We start from the raw sequence: 19,941 nt of genomic DNA on the forward strand, positions 1-19,941 counted from the left end.
AGTGGATAGAGTGTCGTGTCGGCCTGCGGACTGAAGGGTCCCGGGTTCGATTCCAGTCAAGGGCATGTACCTTGGTTGCGGGCACATCCCCAGTGGGAGGTGTGCAGGAGGCAGCTGATTGATGTTTCTCTTTCATCGATGTTTCTAACTCTCTATCCCTCTCCCTTCCTCTCTGTAAAAAAATCAAAATATATATTTAAAGAAAATAAAAAAGTAAAAGTGAACAGCAAGGTCATGAGACAGAACTCCTATTGAATAGAGGCAAAAATTAAGTTGCTTTATAATTTAAAAAACCCCACACATTATGTGTAGGATTATTTTGATATCTATTTTCAATAGGTGGGGAAGGAGGATGCATTTGTTCTGTCAAAAGCAGCCCTGCTTCCAGGCTGGTGTGGCTCAGTGGTTGAGCATCAACCTATGAACCGGGAGTTCTCGGTTTAATTCCCGGTCAAGGCACACGCCCTGGTTGTGGGCTGGATCCCCAGCGTGGGGCGTGCAGGAGGCAGCCCATCAGTGATTCTCTCTCATCACTGATAATTTTCTCTCCCCCCTCTCCCTTCCTCTCTGAAATATGTAAAAGCAGCCGTGTGGTAATACAAAATAGGTGTGATTTCTCTTCTGGGTCTTCTTTTTCCCTAAGTTACTTCAAGTGAAACCAACAAAAAGGAAACATAAATATACAATTTTTAAAAGTATATTTTTATTGATTTCAGAGAGGAAGGGAGAGGGAGGGACAGAAACATCAATGATGAGACAGAATCATGATCGGCTGCCTCCGCATGCCCAACACCGGGGATCGAATCCACAACCTGGGCATGTGCCCTGACTGGGAATCAAACGGTGACCTCCTGGTTCATAGGTCGGCGCTCAACCATTGAGCCACACTGGCTGAGCATAAATATACAGTTTTGAGAATACAAAATGTTTACAAATATAGGTACAGAAAGTGTCCTCAAACTACACAAATATATAAGCCTGACCAGGTGGACTCTCTGAAGATGGGCCCACAAACCTGCAATTCCAACACCTTTTTCAGGTGGATCCTATGCACATTATGAGAATCATTTCAGGTGGAAAGGTCTTAGGTTCCCATTTTATTTTTAAAAATATATTTTAAAAAATATCTATTGATTTTTTCACAGAGAGGAAGGGAGAGGGATAGTTAGAAACACTGATGAGAGAGAAACATCGATCAGTTGCATCCTGCACACCCCCTCCTGGGGATGTGCCTGCAACCAAGGTACATGCCCTTGACCGGAATTGAACCTGGGACCCTTCAGTCCGTAGGCCGACGCTCTATTCACTGAGCCAAACCGGTTAGGGCTAAAAAAATATTTTTATTAATTTCAGAGAGGAAGGGAGGAAAGAGGAACAGAAACATCAATGATGATAGAGATCACCGATTGGCTGCCTTCTGCATACCTCCCCACTGGGGATTGAGCCCACAACCTGAGCATGTGCCCCCGACTGGAATCGAAGCCAGGAACCTCCAGTCCGCAGGCTGATGCTTTATCCACCGAGCCACACCGGCTAGGGCTAGGTTCCCACTTTAAATGAGCCCAGTTCTTGGGTCCTGAAGAGCCTCAGGTTTATGATTTGTTAAGGGCAGAATACTGCCCTAACCGGTTTGGCTCAGTGGATAGAGCGTCGGCCTGCGGACTGAAGGGTCCCAGGTTCGATTCCGGTCAAGGGCATGTACCTTGGTTGCGGGCACATCCTCAGTGGGGGGTGTGCAGGAGGCAGCTGATCGATGTTTCTCTCTCATCGATGTTTCTAACTCTCTATCCCTCTCCCTTCCTCTCTGTAAAAAATCAATAAAATATATTTAAAAAAAAAAAAAAGGGGCAGAATACCTCTCGGGCAGGGCCGGGTGCACTCACTGCAGACATATGCTGTCCTCCCACTTCCTGCACACATATGTCATCCTGTGTGTGATTCCCACTGGGTGTTGTCTCCAGGGGCACATGGCCACAGAGCCCGTGTGGACTCCCCGTTTTGGAGAGCAGGGACGTGAATAGTACCCCGGGACATCAGACACACATCCTGGGACTCCAGTAGCACCTTCCCTGAACAAAGCTACTCTCAGGACTTACCGAGTGGAACTTGCTTAGATGTCTGGAGAAGAATGTCAAACAACATTCACTTTGCTGAATCTGTTGGGCGGGTCCTTCCTCCCGGGCTCCATCTTCTGAAAGCTACAGAGCTGTGTTGGTTGCAACAGCAGGGCCAACTGTCCCAAGAAGCAGAGTCCCCACCAGCTCTGTACAGACCGCCCATCACAAAGTCCTGGTCCCCGATATTTCATGAGGGCTGTTCCCTAAAGGATTTTATGAAAGGTACCAGGTTACTGCCTGAAGGACCTTGGGGAAATACATTAACTGTAGCTGTGCCCATTCACACACCTGTCTTATTTCTTGTTAATCCTCACCCGAGATTATTTTTTTCCATTGAGACGGGGAGAGAGTGAAGGAGAGGGAGAGAAATATCTATTGCTTGCCTCCTGCACTGGTCCTGACCGGTGCTGGCGATCAAACCTGCAACCCGGGTACGTGCCCTCGACTAAGAATCAAACCCAAGACCCTCCGGTGTACAGGCCAACGCTCTAACACTGAGCCACACTGGTTAGGGCCACGCACCTGTCTTTCCTCTTCAAAGGGATCCTGCCTAGTTGTCCCAGGATACAAACAGTGACTTCCGGATAAGGCTTCTGCCATATCAAGTCCTAAAAACATAGCCCAGACCTGACCGGTGTGGCTCAGTGGATAGAGCGTCGGCCTGCGGACTGAAGGGTCCCGGGTTCGATTCCGGCCAAGGGCATGTACCTTGGTTGCGGGCACATCCCCAGTAGGGGGTGTGCAGGAGGCAGCTGATCAATGTTTCCCTCTCATTGATGTTTCTACCTCTCTATCTCTCTCCCTCCCTCTCTGTAAAAAAATCAATAAAATATATTTAAAAAACACACAACATAAAATATAGCCCAGGCAGCGTGGCTCAATGGTTGAGCATCAATCTATGTACCAGGAGGTCACGGTTCAATTACAGGTTGGGGCACATGCCTGGGTTGTGGGGAGTGCAGGAGGAAGCTGATCAGTGATTCTCTCTCACCATTGATGTTTCTGTTTCTCCCTTCCTCTCTGAAATCAATAAAAAACCAACAAACAAATAACAACATTAACCCATCTTTAATTCCAGTGACTTCTAAGAAGCCCAGGAGACTTTCTCTCCTACTGGAACCTACTATAATGAGCAAACAGAAGAGTCTGAAGTATTTTCCTCTCATTCTTGCTGTTTAAATTGTCAATTTACTTTTACAAAAGTGAATAAAAAAAAGGGGGGGGGCGGGGAAGCCCTAACTGGTTTGGCTCAGTGGATAGAGCGTCCCAGGTTCGATTCCGGTCAAGGGCATGTACCTTGGTTGCAGGCACATCCCCAGTGGGAGGTGTGCAGGAGGCAGCTGATCGATGTTTCTCTCTCATCGATGTTTCTAACTCTCTATCCCTCTTCCTTCCTTTCTGTAAAAAAGCAATAAATTTTTTTAAAAAGGGGAAGTGTACATAATTCCACAAATCCTTTGCAATTGTCATATACATTGTTTTGCTCACCTACAGGTACATACTAGTATATGAAGTTACTGGAATAAGAAGTGTGCCAGGGAAGGAAAGACAGGCTTAAAATGGAAAGCAACTGTCTCCTGCTCCACCCTACCCAACATTCACACATTCTACCAACTACTTTTAAATGTTTTTATTCCAGTTCCTAAATAAGGCTATATCTGTAATTCTGATCTTTTATGGCTTATACACTTTACTGCCTTCCTTCTTTGATAAGGAATTAAGATTTTACTTATTTCTGTGATCCTCTATTTGATTCCAATTTTTGTCCTATCACTATTTAATATTCTAGTTTTGGTCTCCTAAGTAACCTATTCTATTTAAAAGCTAACTTCCTAAAATGAGGATACAGAGAAACTCCCCTACACCCCACCTCCAAATTCGCCATTACACCTCTGAGTTTCTTTGTAAAATGCAAAACCAGCACCCACTGTTTATACTATAGTTATAAAAACAGTGTTTAGTGAAGGGCCAAGCAAAACAATCTGAGTATATTTCTCCTTTTATTCCAATCTCATGAGTCCTCTGCCTTTTCTAGGATGAAATATTAACATCACAGTCAAATGAAGACTCCTTTCTAGAGTCTGGTTCACATCTGGACTACAACTGTCTTGTACAATATTTCTTTTTAACCATTTGTTCATCCTAAAGTTCTGATACATGCCCTCTTCTCCCCCACAGTTAGAACCCTCCTTTTGTTAAAAATTCCTTTTCTTAGTTTCAAACCTATACTCTCCAGAAGTTTCTGCAATGCTTCCTTGACTACAGCATTTTCAATTTCTCATGCTACATGGATCCCACTAATCCTGGACAGTATTTGGCATGATCTTAAGATTTTCTTTCAATTCTACAGGGGTTTCCTTTTCTTCTCCAACTTTTTTTTTAGCAAATGATAGTGTATTTTTGTTCTCATAACTCTCTTAAGAGTTATCGTAAGACTTATTTTCTTGGCTCAATCTCCATTTTAAATGTTTGGTTCCCCTGAGTATCTGTTCTTTTTTTTTAATCTGTTTTTCCTTTTATATTGAAACCTTTCAAGTCTCTTGCTCCTTACCTTCCATCTATACTGAAGAGACTATGGAAAAAAACATGAGAGCCTCCATAGATGGGGAGGGAAGCTAATTTAATGGCAAGATTTGCTTTGAAGGGAGTAGGGCCAGAACCAGGTGTTATGATGAAGGTAACTGAGATGCCAAGAAAAGGCAGCCCTTGTTCTGGAGCATAATTCACCAGCCTCCTAGTCTCCAGACTAAATTTTTTTTTTTTTGGGGGGGATACCTCATTCACTCCCTGTTTTATTTTGCTCACCCACAGGCAGATAATGCAAAACAAGAAGGGGGAGGAAACTTGGAATTTCACCAACAGACCATCAGTTAACCCTGCTTTTCTGCCCCACGTTAGTCTGAAACTCTGTCAAGGGGCGGAGACCTCCAGTGCTGCAGCCCTCTTCGTGGTCCTGGCTTTAGCTTTTTCCACTCTGCATCTCCAGGTGAGGGTCTCCCACCTGCTTTCACTTTGCTCAAATCTGCAGTAAAGGCCTCTCACTTTACCATTATTGACATACAACCCAGCCTTTTTTTGAGGGGAACAAATCTCCCAATACCTTATCATTTCTAGGAATGTATTATAGGGATAACATCTGATTAAGTTTGGGCAGTTGTCTGCAATAAAATGATAAACTGATGGACACAGTTCTGAATTTCCTATTTCCTGCTAAAAGCTTTAAAAGCTTTCCATCAGTTGTCATGTTCATACCCTCCTACCTAAATGTATAAGTCCACACACCTTAGTGCACATACAAGTAACTTGTGCTGGTTTGGGAAATGATAGGTTCTTGGGTTTTACTGATAGAGATTCTGATTTCGTGTATCAGGGTAAGCTTGGTAATCTGCAGTTTCAATGTACACACCAAGCAATTTTGATGCATGTGGTTGTCTGATGTCTAGAAAAGAAGTTCTGGCATTGAGCTTTTCCATCTTAATTACTCAGAGGGTTTCTCTCCCCTGAGTTTCCTCATATTGAATAAGGGATTTATAATAATTGAAAGCCTTCTCCCATTCATCATACTTATAGGGTTTCTCTCTAGTATGAAAAGGCCTTTTCATAGTGATTACATTTATAGGGTTTCATGCCAGTGTGTTCTCTGGTGCATAATGAGATCTCTATTTTGAAACCTTTTGTACAATGACTGTATTCATAAGGTTTCCTGCCTCTAGAATGAATATGCAGATACACAAGCTATGATCACTGCTAAAAAGTTTTCCCACAGTGGTCACATTCATAGGGCTTCTCTCCAGTGTGAATCATTTTATGTGCAACAAAGAGCTACAGCAGGAGGAGCACACAAATGTGGTTTCTCTCCAGTGTGAATTCACTGATGCCTGGTAAGGTGACTCTGCCCCATAAAGAACCTTTTTCACAATGATTACGTTCATTCGTGGGGTTTCTTGACCTTGTGTGTCCTCTCATGTTTTTGAAGAGCTAAACGACCACTGAAGGCTTTTGCACACGTGGTACACTGATAGGGCTTCTCTCCAGTGTGTGTTCTCTGGTGCACAATGAGGAGGTATCTCTGGCTGAAGGCTTTAACACAGATTTTACACTTATAGGGCTTCTCTCCAGTGTGTGTTCTCTGGTGCACAATGAGGCCAGATCTCTGGCTGAAAGCTTTCCCACAGTGACTGCACTCGTAAGGTTTCTCTCCAGTATGGGTTCGCTGGTGCACGACAAGCTGTGACTGCTGCCGAAAGGATTTCCCACACTGGTCACAGTGGTAGGGTTTCTCACCAGTGTGTGTTCTCTCGTGTTTTCTAAGAGACGACCCATCACTGAAGCCTTTCCCGCAGTCAATGCACTCGTAAGGCTTTTCTCCAGTGTGTGTTCTCTGATGCAGAATGAGGTGAGACCTCCATTTGAAAACTTTCTCACAATGACTGCACTCGTAAAATTTCTTCTCTCCAGCATGAGTTCGCAGATGTGCGAGAAGCTGTTTTCGCTCCCAAAAAGACTTCCCACAGTGGTTACATTCGTATGGTTTCTCCCCACTGTGAATCCTTTTATGTGCAACAAAGTCAGAGCTACGGCTGAAGGAGTTTCCACAGTGGGTACACAAGTACGGTTTCCCTACACTATGAATTCTCTGATGCCTAGTCAGGTGACCCTGCCGGTTAAAGAACTTCTCACGATCATGACACTCGTGGTGTTTCTCACCTGTGTGGGTCCTCCTGTGTTTTATAAGAGCTGACTGACCACGGTAGGTTTTAACACACAGGTTGCACTGATAAGGCCTCTCTCCAGTGTGCGTTCTCTGATGCACAATGAGGAGGTATCTCCATTTGAAAGCTTTTTCACAATGACTGCAGGTATATGGCTTCTCTCCAGTGTGTGTCCTCTGGTGTGCAAGCTCAGAGCAACAGCTGCAGGACTTGCCACGTAGTTTACATGCGCGTGGCTTCTTTCTGGCCTGGATGACGTCACCGTCATGAACAGATGAGGCCGTGCAGAAGGCACCACAGTCCTCCTCACATCCAGGATCACCCACAGTTATTTCAGTTTGTACAACGCGTTTGTCACGTGTGTACCGACTTTCTTCCAAATGCACTGGCTTGTTTTCATTCAGGGACACGTTGTGCTTACCATTTCCATCGTCCTTACAATCATTTCTCTTCTCTACCGAAAAACTTCTATTGTGGCAACGAACGGATGGGCCACAGTGGAAAGAGTCACTGTCGACAGTGTAACCATAAGGCTTGTTACTTCCCGTTTCAACCTTTGCAAGTTTACTCAAGTGAATGCTCTCAGAGAAGGCCCTGGCACTTTCAAGGTTTGCACAGGGCTTCAGAAGGGCACCACCTTTCTGATGATTAATGAAAACCGAGTTCTGTTTCAACTCTTGACACTGTGAGTCACGCTTGTGCGAATGTGTTCTTGCGGGTAATGTCAGAGGTAGAAGGCTTTCACTCAGATAACTTCTGCCAAGTTCATGCTCACAATGTTCCACTTTAGCAAACACATTCTCCCCTGAGGTAGGTACAATCTGACTCAAAGATTCCTCCCGGTGCTCCTCTGGCTGGTCGCTCCGATCCTGTATTTCTCCTACTGACACAGACCAGGGGCCCCCTATACAGCGTTCCATTTCCACATGGAAGGATGGTTCCTCCACACCAATATCCTCTTCAGAACTGGACTCTTTCTTTTCAAGGGTAGTCTTCCACTCTGAAAGAAATCCACAATGCCTCAATTACTGCAAAAGCCTGAGATGGGAGGGGGAATGAAGAAAAAAAACCAAGTATGAGAGGTGTCTCTGGGTTTGTTTAGAGTCCATGAACTATAATTCCATGCAGGATGTAAAAGAGTGGGATGGGCTAGCAAATAGGAAATCAGTGAAGAAGCACAAAAAAACAAGCAAAGGTAACGAAGAGTTGAATGAGGAGAGCTGAGACCCAAAGAGTGAGCAGGGAAATAAGAATAAGGATGAGCCCTAGCTTGTTTGGCTCAGTGGATAGAACATCAGTTTGCGGACTGAAAGGTCCTGGGTTCGATTCCGGTCATGGGAACATGCTTGGGTTGCAGGCTTGATCCCCAATGCGGGGCGTGCAGGAGGCAGCCAATCAATGATTCTCTCTCATCATTGATGTTTCTATCTCTCTCTCTTCCCTTCCTCTCTGAATTCAATAAAAATATATTTTAAAAAAAGAATAAGCACGAGAATGTAAGTATTAAAGGAGAAATGTACAGAAGGAACTGAGTCTGAGGATACGTGGTCCTCAATAAGCACAAAAGATAGCGATGCCCAGTTGCTGGGACCTGTGAATATGGTACCTTATTTATTTTTTCAATATGTTTTTAATTAATTAATCAACCCCCACATGAGGATATTTTTCCATTGATTTTCTTTTTAGATCAAGTGGAAGAAAGAAGGAAAGACAGAGAGAAATATCAATATAAGAGAAACACATTGATTGGTTGTCTTCTGCATGAGTCTGGAACAGGGCCCAGGCTGGGGAGAAGCCTGCAACTAAGGTACATGCCCTTGACCAGAATTGAACCCGAGACCCTTCAGTCCGCAGGCTGATGCTCTATCCACTGAGCCACACCGGCTAGGGCTCAAATATGTTTTTACTGATTTCAGAGAGAGGAAGGGAGAGGGAGACAGAAACATAACTGATGAGAGAGAAACTGAAAGGAGACCTGAGCAGTGCTTCCTCAGGTGGAAGTCATGATGAGGGGCTGGTGAAAATGCAGGGTCAGGAGGACCTGGGAACAAGACAAGGTGGCTGAAGGGTAAAGAAGAAAGCGAAAATGGGAACAGAAATAAACGCAGGCCTGAGAAATGTGCAGACGACAGCAGCGAGCGTTCTCGCTGGGCTGGGCCCGTGGATGAGGACACGGCTGTCTTGCTGGACATGAGGAGGCAGCAGTGAACACCGAGGAAGCTCCCGCAAACGGCCTCCCTCCTCCTCTGTCCAAGTTAACTGAAGGCTCTCACCTCGGGGAGACGGTTCCTGCTCCACCCTCCATGGGCCAGCACCTCGCTCCAGGCAGGAGATCACATCCACAGTGGGGAGCAGAAGTCCTGGTCAATAGGGAAAAACACAGTACTTGATGCTCTGCTTCCAGACAAAGAGATGGTGTCCCAGGCCCAGCCCTCTCCCCTGGGGTCAGACAGGGATGGACTAGGAGGGTCCGGGAGCCATTCCTGGGAAATAAGACACAAACATGCAGTGTGGAGGCTGACCAAACGGCAATACCCAGGATTTGCATCTAAAAGGGACCCACTTCTCTCCCAAATATAGGGATAGCTCTTAAAGGCACCAGAGGACAATTAAAGATGAAGGAAAAACAAACAAACAAATATGTACACTGAGTGGCCAGATTATGATGACCGGCCAGATTATTATGACCACCCCATCAGTACTTCATGGACACGTCCAAAAATACTGAATATTGAAAACTTCCTAAGCAAATACTCTCAAGGTTTTATTATTATTATTATTTGCATAACTAATTCACTTCATTGTACTGATGGGGTGGTCATAATAATCCGGCCACTCCGTGTATATATTCTGTAATTTTACAAAATATAAAGTATTCTAGCCTCTATATAAGTTTCCTCTTAAGAGAAAGGATTATCAGGTCTTTATATTAGAAAGAGTTTCTCTTTACTATAAAGAATTACAGTTGCCCTGACTAGTTTGGCTCAGTGGATAGAGCATCGGCCTGAGGACTCAAGGGGTCCCGGGTTCGATTCCAGTCAAGGGCATGTACCTTGGTTGTGGGCACATCCCCAGTGGGGAGTGTGCAGGAGGCAGCTGATGGATGTTTCTCTCTCATCCATGTGTCTAACTCTCTATCCCTCTCCCTTCCTCTCGGTAAAAAAAAATCAATAAAATATATTTAAAAATAAATTTGAGCCGAAACCGGTTTGGCTCAGTGGATAGAGCATCGGCCTGTGGACTGAAGGGTCCCGGGTTCGATTCCGGTCAAGGGCATGTACCTTGGTTGCGGGCACATCCCCAGTGGGAGGTGTGCAGGAGGCAGCTGATCGATGTTTCTCTCTCATCGATGTTTCTAGCTCTCTATCCCTCTCCCTTCCTCTCTATAAAATATCAATAAAATATATTTAAAAAAAAAAAAAAAGAATGTTCTCAACATTAAAAAAATAAATAAAAATAAAAATAAATTTGAAAAAAAGAATGACAGTTACCTGTGGACCTTACTAACGTTTAGGTTTTATTATTTGCAAGCAAACACACACACACACACACTGTGACCCACTCTGGGGATGCTTCACCCCAGCACAAGCACAGCCTTGGAGTCAGAGCTTGGAGTCCTAGGGGCAGAAAGCCCGTGTGATGGGTACAGCCCAGCTTACCCAGAGAGACCAGGTGGTCACATGTCTCCAGAGTCACGTCGCGGTACAGCGTCCTCTGCACCAGGTCCAGCCGTGCCCACTCCTCGTGCGTGAAGCTCACCACCACATCCTTAAAGCTCAGAGGTAGCTGAAACATCGCCTGTGTTACCACGGGGCCACGTTTTACCATGGGGCCCTGCCTCCCCCCCGATAGGAAGGTGGGGGAGGGCAGGACAGCAAAGGGAGGGAGGTGGTGTGGGCTGGAGATGGTGTCCAGAGCATCCACAGGGTTCCTGCCTCCGGGCAGTGCTCCGATCAGACACCAACGCAGTCCACGGCGTCTTCACTTTCTGAGGGCCTGTCTGTTGCTGATCGCACCAGCGATTCTGACTTTCTGTCCCAGGAAACAGTGGGAACCCCACTCCTTACTTTTCTACCAAATCACAGACTTAAAGGCACTCAAAGAGGATGTTTAAAATCAGGAATGAGCAAAACGCAGGCCGGCAGACAGGCCAAGACGGTGTGTGCTTTCGGAAGGCTGATGCCATGGGCTACGTTGTTCTCCCCCACATTCACAGGTTGACGTCCTACCCCACAAAGTGACTGCATCTGGGGAAGAGGGCCTTTATGACAATAATGTTAATGGGGGTTCTAAGGGCAGAGCCCTAATGCAGTGGGATTGGTGCCCCCCGAAGGAGACCACCAGAGACTTCTTTCTCCACCACTGAGGACACAGACAAGGCACTATTAGCAAGCGAGGAAGAGTCCTCATGAAACCAACCCTGCTGGCACCTGGTCTCAGACGGTTAAGGTTTCAGAACCACGAGAAAATGGATGTTGTCTGAGCCACACAGTCCGTGCTATTTTGTTACAGCAGCTGCAGTAGACCTAGTACAGCTGAAAATGGTGGTTGTTTTTTTTTTTTTTCCAAAGGCCATCTACAAAAAGAACCTGGGGGAGAGAGCCTATGTGGCCGGCAGAGCCTGAGGCAGTTCCTACCACCTGGTCCTTCACAGCAAACACTGGCAGAGCAGGCATTCAAGGAAGGCTGGTAGGTGGGGGGGGGGGGGGGCATGCACCCTGGCCCTGGGTGCCAGGCCTGACGCGGCATCTCAGCTTCACAACCGAGTAGCTGGATTCCTGGATGAGTCCCTCAACTTCTCAGGTGTGAGCTGCCCTGACGTGACCATGAAGTCAGCATCCCGCTCTGGACATCTCCCAGGGCACCAGGTACAGGAGGCCCTAAGGAGCCCTGGCTCACCCACACCGGGAAGGAGCTGTGTCTGCAGGGAGCCCCGGGGTCTCACTCAAAGGAATAGGGCAGCATCATGGGCTCCTGGGGAGGCGAGTGCTATATTCCTGGACCCGCTTGACAGCTGAGGAGACAGAGAGGCAAACACAGCAAAGGTCTTTAACTCACCTGGGATGGGACGGGCTGAGCACACACTTCCATGTCCTCCTCAGACCTGAAGAAGCTGTCTCCAAGCGGGCAGCCGTCCTCAGGGGGCAGTGCTAGTGGTGGAGGCACAATCAGGGAGTCAGCCCCTCCTCGGTACCCCCACACCCTTGAGCCCACCCCACCCCCCAAAAAGGAGAGGAATGTTCCAGCCGAGGGGCATTTCCTTCGGGTATGAGGAGCGGGGAGGCAGGGCTCCGAGGTCAGCCCAGGTGGCCACGCTGGCTTTCCAGCGGGGAAGCCGGTCCAGCTTGCTCAGGTCTGGGCTGGGGACGGTCCTGAGCTGCCCCCCAGGCTAAAGGTAAATGCTCAAGGCACGTGCTAGGGGTGTCTGAACTGTGATCTCAGATACACAGTTTTCCCTCAACATACAAACAAACAGGCCAGTTTTGTTTCTGTCATTTCAAGACAATGAATGGGTGAGGTAAAGGCAGGGTGTCAAAACGATTGTATAAATTTAAAATATTGCAATGAGCCTGGCCGGCGTGGCTCAGGGGGTTAAGCGTCTACCTAGGAACCAGGAGGTCACGGTTCAATCCCCGGTTAGGGCATATGTGCCGAGGCAGCAGGGCCACGGTACACTCAGCCCCACGTTGGGCACCCTATGTGCTAAGCCAGCTCAGCCAGGTTCGGTGAGCCTGAGAGGGGGCGGTAAAGGATTGAGAAAAGACAGACAAGAGAAAAAAGCTGGGTCTGGGTGGGACGCTGTCCTCTCTGATGGGAGAGCTAGCGACAGCACCACGGCCTGCAAGCTGTGTCTTTATTTTATAGCCAGATTCCACGAGGCAACGTAAAGGCCTGGTCAAGATGTTTACAACATTCTCGTGGGTTTCGAATCTAATCAATGACATGCACCTGAACTCTATCGAGCCCACATCACTCAGCCACGTGGAACCGTGTGTCCGGACCACAGGTTCAAGCTGACAACCATAGCCTGTGGCTATCACTGTGCTGGGAGGGCTTTGTCCTCCAAGCTGGGACTTGCACGTGGCCATGAGAGGACTGTGCCCTCTCGTTAGTCTTGAGGCTGGACCTGTCCAGACGCTGTGGCCACTCCCCACAGGCATAGGCCTGGGCTGTGGGCTCAATCGCCAGAATGGGGCGTGCAGGAGGCAGCCGATCAATGATTCTCTCTCATCACTGATGTTTTTATCTCCCTTCATCTCTGAAATCAATTAAAAAAATATATAAAATATTCCAATGAAACATCAAGTGGTTTGGGAAAAAAAAAAAAAAAAGAAAGAAAAGAAAAGCTGTATAGTCCCCAAACAACAATGAAACAGGACCTGGTTTCAAAAAATGTTTTTGCACAATATAAAAGATTACAAGGAAACATCTGCCAGTTTCAAAATATGTGTGTGGGGGATGGTAACAAGGAGGATATGAGAATCCCCAGGGCAGCAAAGGACACGCTGAAGGAGGGGTGTCGTCCCACATGCACCCTCCCTCAAGACATTCTGGAGGTACCAAAAATGCTGCCCCACTGCCTGGGGCAGAATAACAGAATAGACAGTCCAGAAATGAAACCTCGCTTATATGGTCAATCCATGACACACAAGGCAGGGGTATACCAAAGGTTAAGACAGTCTCTTCAATAAAGGGTGATGGGAAAAACTGGACAGATAGATGCAAAGAAAATGAAACTAGGCCACTTTCTAACTCCAGATGCAAAAATAAACTCACACTGAATTAAAGACTTAAATGTAAAAAAAAAAAGAAAAGGTAAGACCTAAAACCATAACACTTCTACAAGAAAACATAGGCAATGAACTTTTTGACACTGGTCTTACCAATAGTTTTTATTTATTTAATTTTTAAAAATCCTCAACCAGAGATATATTCATTGATCTTAGAGAAGAAGAGAGAGACACACACACACACACAGAGAAATGGATGTGAAAGAAAATTGATCAGTTGTCTCCCATAAATGCCCCAACCAGGGATCGAACCCGCAACCGTTTGATGTATGGAACAATGCTCCAACCAACTGAGCTACCCAGCCAGGTCCTACCAATCATTTTTTAAAAAAATATACATATTTTTTATTGATTTCAGAGAGGAAGGGAGAGGGAGAGAAACATGGAAACATCAATGATGAGAGAGAATCATTGATTGGCTGTCTCATGCACGTCCCCCACTAGGGATCGAGCCTGCAACCCAGGCATGTGCCCCTGACCGGAATCGAACCCAGGACCCTTCAGTCCACAGGCCAACGCTCTACCACCAAGCCAAACCAGCTAGGGCCTACCAGTCATTTTTAGATATGTATCCTAAGGCAAGGGAAACAGAAGCAAAAATAAACAAATGGAAGTATATTAAACTATAAAGCTTTTGTGCTGAAAGGAAACCATCAACAAAACAAAAAGACAACTTATGAATCGGAGAAGACATTTGTAAAAGATATATCTGATAAGGGGTTAATATCCAATATATATAAAGAACTCATACAGCTCAACCTAAAAAAAGAAAAATCCAGCCGAAAAATACGCAGAGCCCTGGCTGGCATGGCTCAGCTGGTTCAAGCATTGTCCCCAAAGGAACCCTAGTGCACTGTTGGTGAGAAGGCAGATGGGTGCAGCCACGGTGGACAGCAGTGTGGAGTTACCTCAAGAAATTTAAAATGGAGCCTCCTTATGACCCAGTGACTCCACTTCGGGAAATTTCTCCAAAGAAACCTGAGACGCTAATTGGAAAGAACGTATCCACCCTTATGTTCACTGCAGTATTATTTACAATAACCAGGATATGGAAGCAACCAAAGTGTCCATCAATAGGTGAGTGGATTAAAAAAAATGTGGCACATATATATCTACAAATAGAATATTACTTGGCTATGAAAAAGCAGGAAATTTTGTCATGTGTGACAGCATGGATGGACCTAGAGTGTATGATGCTAAGTGAAAGAAGTCCGAGAAATAGAAAAACCGTGTAATTTCACTTACATGCAGAATCTAACACACACACAAACTAGAAACAGACTCATAGATGCAGAGATAAACTGATGGTTGCCAGATAGGTGGAGGCGAGGGTGAAAAGGTCAAGGGGATTAAGCAGCACAAACTGCCCATCATAAAAATATCCCATGGATGTAAAGTACAGCCTAGGGCCGTGGTCGGCAAACTGCGGCTCGCGAGCCACATGGCGGCTCTTTGGCCCCTTGAGTGTGGCTCTTCCACAAAATACCACGGCCTGGGCGAGTCTATGTTGAAGAAGCGGCGTTAGAAGAAGTTTAAGTTTAAAAAATGTGGCTCTCCAAAGAAATGTCAATCGTTGTGCTGTTGATATTTGGCTCTGTGGACGAATGAGTTTGCCGACCGCTGACCTAGGGAATACAGTCAGTAATATCGTAACTGTGAATGGTGCCAGGTCCTAGACTTACCAAGAAAAGCATAAGGTATCTAAATGTCTAATCACCATGCGTACACCTGAATCTAACAGTGTATGTCAACTATAATTAAAACATGTATTTTTTTTAAAAAATGAAAAAGCTGGAGTAAAAATTCCCCAAGGCCTGGTGACTGGGGAGCTCTGCAGCCATGATCCTGAGCACACTGTCACCCCGGCTCTCAGCTCGCCCCTCCAGCACACCCCCTGCCTGGCCCCCTGCCCTTGCCCTCTTTCTTGTCATTCTCCGCCTGGAGCCACCTCTCATCTGGGTGCCCTGCCCCATCTGCCCAGATGCTTCTCTCTGCCTTCCCCCGCTGGTGTCTATGTTCTGGGTGGTATGAGGCTGCAAGGATACCAACCTCCAATCCATCTCCATCCCTTACAGCTGCAAGGTCTGGCTCTTGCTCCCCCTTCCAGTCCCTCTCACCATTATCTCTTCTCTGCAGACAAACTTTATTTTTTAAAAAAAAATATAACTTTTTTATTTCAGAGAGGAAGGGAGAGGGAGAGAGAGATAGAAACATCAATGATGAGAGAGAATCATTGATCGGCTGCCTCCCGAATGCCCCACACTGGGGATCGTGCCCTGACAGGGAATCCGAATGGTGACCTCCTGGTTCTTAGGTTGACACTCAACCGCTGTTAATCCTCACCCGAGGATATTTTCCCATTGGTCTTTTAGAGGGAGAGGGAGAGAGAGGGAAAGACAGAGAGAAACATCCATGTGAGAAAAACACTTCGATTTCGGCTAAGGCCCTACTCTGCAGACAAACTTCTCAAGTCATTCCAATCAATGATCCTGGACTCTTCCAAGTCCACACCGTCCGAGGTGGCTCCGAGCCAACTTCTCAGGGGAGGTTTTCCCTCTGTTTAAGCCCCATCCTTGCCACCAGGCTCCTGCTCCTCCCAGCTGGGTGACCAACACCCTCAGTCTCCCTCCCTCACCCTGCCCGTCCTGCCCTCTCACTTACGCACACACACAGCCACACCACACCCAGGAAGGCTGCCCACAGCTCTAGGTGATGCTGTCTTGTTATGACACCCTTAGCGGCTAGACGCAGGGGTGGGCAAGCTTTTTGACTCGAGGGCCACCATGGGTTCTTAAACTGGACCGGAGGGCCGGAACAAAAGCATGGATGGAGTGTTTGTGTGAACTAATATAAATTCAAAGTAAAGGAGCGGAGGGGAGAGCAAGAGAACCGGATAGAACAGCCGGATCCGGCCCGCGGGCCGTAGTTTGCCCACGGCTGGGCTAGAGTCTAGCCCGCGGAGCCGAAAGAGCGGAGGGTTCTCTTGCTCTCCCCTCCGCTCCTTTCCTTTGAATTTATATTAGTTCACACAAACACTCCATCCATGCTTTTGTTCCGGCCCTCCGGTCCAGTTTAAGAACCCATTGTGGCCCTCGAGTCAAAAAGTTTGCCCACCCCTGGTAGCCTGTCTCCGAGCAATCTCCTACTGCCTAACCATTCCCACCCTCTGATCCTCTCCTTCCTTGTCTGGAGGCACCCAAGGGCCAGGTGTGAGAACACCCACTCTGCACCCAGACTATTTGCCTTTTTTATTTTTTTTTTAAGAAAAGTTTATTGATTTCTGGAGAGGAAGGGAGAGGGAGAGAGAGAAACATCAATGTGAGAAGTCCCAGCTCTACCACTGCCCTGGCAGGACCCCAACAGACGGTTACCCCCCTCTGGGCCTGTTTCCTCATCGGCAGACTTCCGGGAGAACAGCAGGTCCTGCCTCACGGTGCTGCTGTGAGAATTAAAGGAGTCGAACCCTGTGCTGACACCCAGTATGGGCACAGCACATTCATATCAATTACACACCAACAAACACAAAATTCTCCTTCCATATCGCATGCTGGACCCGGGAGAGGGCTGGTCTGGCTGGGACCCTGCAGGACTGGCGAGAAGGCTCCTTCTCTTTACGTTTCCAATTTCCTCTTTCCGTGATGATGGGGTGGGGTTTCTTTCTTTCTTTTTTTTTTTTTTTTAATATATTTTATTAATTTTTTACAGAGAGGAAGAGAGAGGAGAGGGATAGAGAGCTAGAAACATCGATGAGAGAGAAACATCGATCAGCTGCCTCCTGCACACCTCCCACTGGGGATGTGCCCGCAGCCAAGGTACATGCCCTTGACTGGAATCGAACCTGGGACCCTTCAGTCCGCAGGCCGACGCTCTATCCACTGAGCCAAACAGGTTTTGGCGATGGGTGGGGTTTCAAGGACTGCCCCAGGCTCCTCCCATTGCCATTCCCTCCTCTATATCTAGCCCTACCCCCCCTCATAGCATCCTCAACTCCTCAGAGCTGAGACCAGAATTCCTTCTCTATTGTTCTGTGACTTCCTTCTTGGCGCCTCATTAGAAATGGAGTCTTGGCTGGTAGTTCAGTTGGTTAGCGCATTATCCCGATATAGCGAGGTTGCCAGATCAATCCGGGCCAGAGTACATACTAGAATCAACAAACAGCCCTAACCGGTGTGGCTCAGTGGATAGAGCGTCGGCCTGCGGACTGAAGGGTCCCGGGTTCGATTTCGGTCAAGGGCATGTACCTTGGTTGCGGGCACATCCCCAGTAGGGGGTGTGCAGGAGGCAGCTGATCGATGTTTCTAACTCTCTATCCCTTTCCCTTCCTCTCTGTAAAAAAAATCAATGAAATATATATTTTTTAAAAAAAGAATCAACAAATAAATGCATAAATAGCCCGGCTGGCATGGCTCAGTGGTTGAGCGTCGACCTATGAACCAGGAGGTCATAGTTTGATTCCCACTCAGGGCACATGCCCAGGTTGCAGGCTCGATCCCCAGTGCGGGGGTGGGGGGTGTGTGTGCAGGAGGCAGCCGACCCATGATTCTCTCTCATCAATGATGTTTCTATCTCTCTTTCCCTTTCTCCCTGAAATCAATAAACATATCTTTTAAGAAAACACCACATAAATAAGTGCAACAACAAATCGATGTTTCTCTCTCTCCTTCAAAAGAAAAGCCTGGCCAGGTATGTCAGCTGCTTAGAGCATACACCAAGGTTGCAGGCTTGATCCCCAGTCAAGGCACAAACAAGAATCAACCAATACATAAATAAGTGGAACAACAAATGACTCTTTCTCTCTCTCCCTAAAAGCAATCCTATCTAATAAAGAGGGAATACGCAAGTTAACCACCACACCGTCACAAAGATGGCAGCACCCAAAGCGGAGGAGGGGTTTCCATAACACAGGATGGCTGCACCCACAGGGGAGGCTGAGTTCCCATAATGAGCCTTAAGGAGCAATCAGCAGGGACCTGAGGCTGCGTGGCGCTGGGCTGGGTCAGGGGACCTGAGGCGGCGCCCCCCGCCCCGTGCTGTGCTGGGAGACCTCAGGCTGCTCCCCCTGCCCCGGGCTGGGGGACCTCAAGCCACACCCCGCTGCCTGATGGGGCTTGAAGGGGGCCCTGAGGCCGCCACCCCCCCGCCCCGCCCGACGGGGCTTGATGGGGGTGGGATCAACCAGGTCTGGATCTCACCCAATGGGGGTGAGGCCGGCTGGGTCTGGGTCTCTCGTGATTTTGAGGTGCCGCGGGTGGGCGGGGACTTGACTCTGGGTCCCGAGGCACGCCCCAGACTCTGACAGGAGGAAGGTTTTCATATACATTTTACTAATTTCCTTTCATCTCTGACACGTCTATTATAGAGAAAGGGCAGATAGCAATATTAAAATATTTCCTCTAATTAACCCCCTTTTACTGTGCATGAATTTCGTGCACCGGGCCACCAGTCGAGAAACAAGAAGAAAGGGAAACGCAGAGTGCCTTCAGCCATTCCCGCTGCCCTAACACTCCCCGTGGCACCGAGTTATTTCCAAAGCCACAGGGTTCCACCCCCAGAGGCGCTTTGAAACCCAGAAGGCAAACCCTCAGGCACAGGACAGCTTCGGCTTCCCGTCCGGCTCGCCCCTCCAGCCCCTCCCTTGGGGCATCGGCACACACAACCAAGGTAGGCCCCCAACACCCAGCGACAGGTGTTTGCTGACGCTGTTGGCTCGGGCTGGGATCCTCCTTCTTTGTTCACTTGGACAACGTACACTTTCTCTTCAGACTGTGTACAAAGTTCACCTGCCAGTTGGGCGGAAATGTGGCTCCGTGTTCTGGGGTCGGGTGTCTCTCCAGGGCAGCGGTCGGCAAACCGCGGATCGCGAGCCACCCGCGGCTCTTTGGCCCCTTGAGTGTGGCTCTTACGCAAAATACCACGTGCGGGCGCGCACGCACAGTGCGATGGAAGGAGTTCCCTAATTACGTTAATAACAATGTACCTACCTGTATAGCTTAAGTTTAAAAAATGTGGCTCTCTCAAGGAAATTTCAATCGTTGTCCTGTTGCTATTTGGCTCTGTTGACGAATGAGTTTGCCGACCACTGCTCTAGGGTAAGCAAGGGTGGGGACGCAAGGGCCGGGACGCAAGGGCCTTGGGGCGGAACTCGTGGAGAACTTTTCTAGTTCATGGCAGCCAAAGAGAGAACACACCTGGAAGCAACATCTCCACAGACGGAGAGAGGACTTTCCAGGAAGAAGCTTGCAGCTTCTTTCAGGCATTCAGAATGAAGAAAGGGCCCTGCCCTAGCGGGTTTGGCTCAGTGGATAGAGCGTCGGCCTGCGG

General features: G+C 47.7%; 1 protein-coding gene across 1 annotated transcript; it reads right to left on the minus strand.

Moving 5' to 3' along the window:
• Positions 1 to 4,076: 4,076 nt before the first annotated feature.
• ZNF544 (zinc finger protein 544) lies at positions 4,077 to 12,017 on the minus strand. Its single transcript, XM_080643623.1, has 4 exons — positions 11,888 to 12,017; positions 10,489 to 10,615; positions 9,103 to 9,189; positions 4,077 to 7,829 (listed from the first exon to the last, which is right to left on the minus strand). Exons 1-4 carry the CDS (start codon positions 11,918 to 11,920, stop codon positions 6,046 to 6,048), a joined length of 2,031 nt encoding a protein of 676 aa, XP_080499749.1. The 5' UTR covers positions 11,921 to 12,017; the 3' UTR covers positions 4,077 to 6,045.
• Positions 12,018 to 19,941: the final 7,924 nt, after the last annotated feature.

This window comes from Plecotus auritus (genome assembly GCF_963455305.1).
Source record: "Plecotus auritus genome assembly, chromosome: 10".
Taxonomy (NCBI): domain Eukaryota; kingdom Metazoa; phylum Chordata; class Mammalia; order Chiroptera; family Vespertilionidae; genus Plecotus; species Plecotus auritus.

What these genes read in the sequence shown, in the direction of transcription:
- ZNF544 (XM_080643623.1), bottom strand. Translation starts at nt 11,920, where the DNA reads ATGGAAGTGTGTGCTCAGCCCGTCCCATCCCAG. An exon ending in CTCAGCCCGTCCCATCCCAG is followed by an intron (nt 10,616 to 11,887) that starts GTGAGTTAAAGA and finishes GCGATGTTTCAG; the next exon opens with CTACCTCTGAGCTTTAAGGA. An exon ending in TGACCACCTGGTCTCTCTGG is followed by an intron (nt 9,190 to 10,488) that starts GTAAGCTGGGCT and finishes CCTATTGACCAG; the next exon opens with GACTTCTGCTCCCCACTGTG.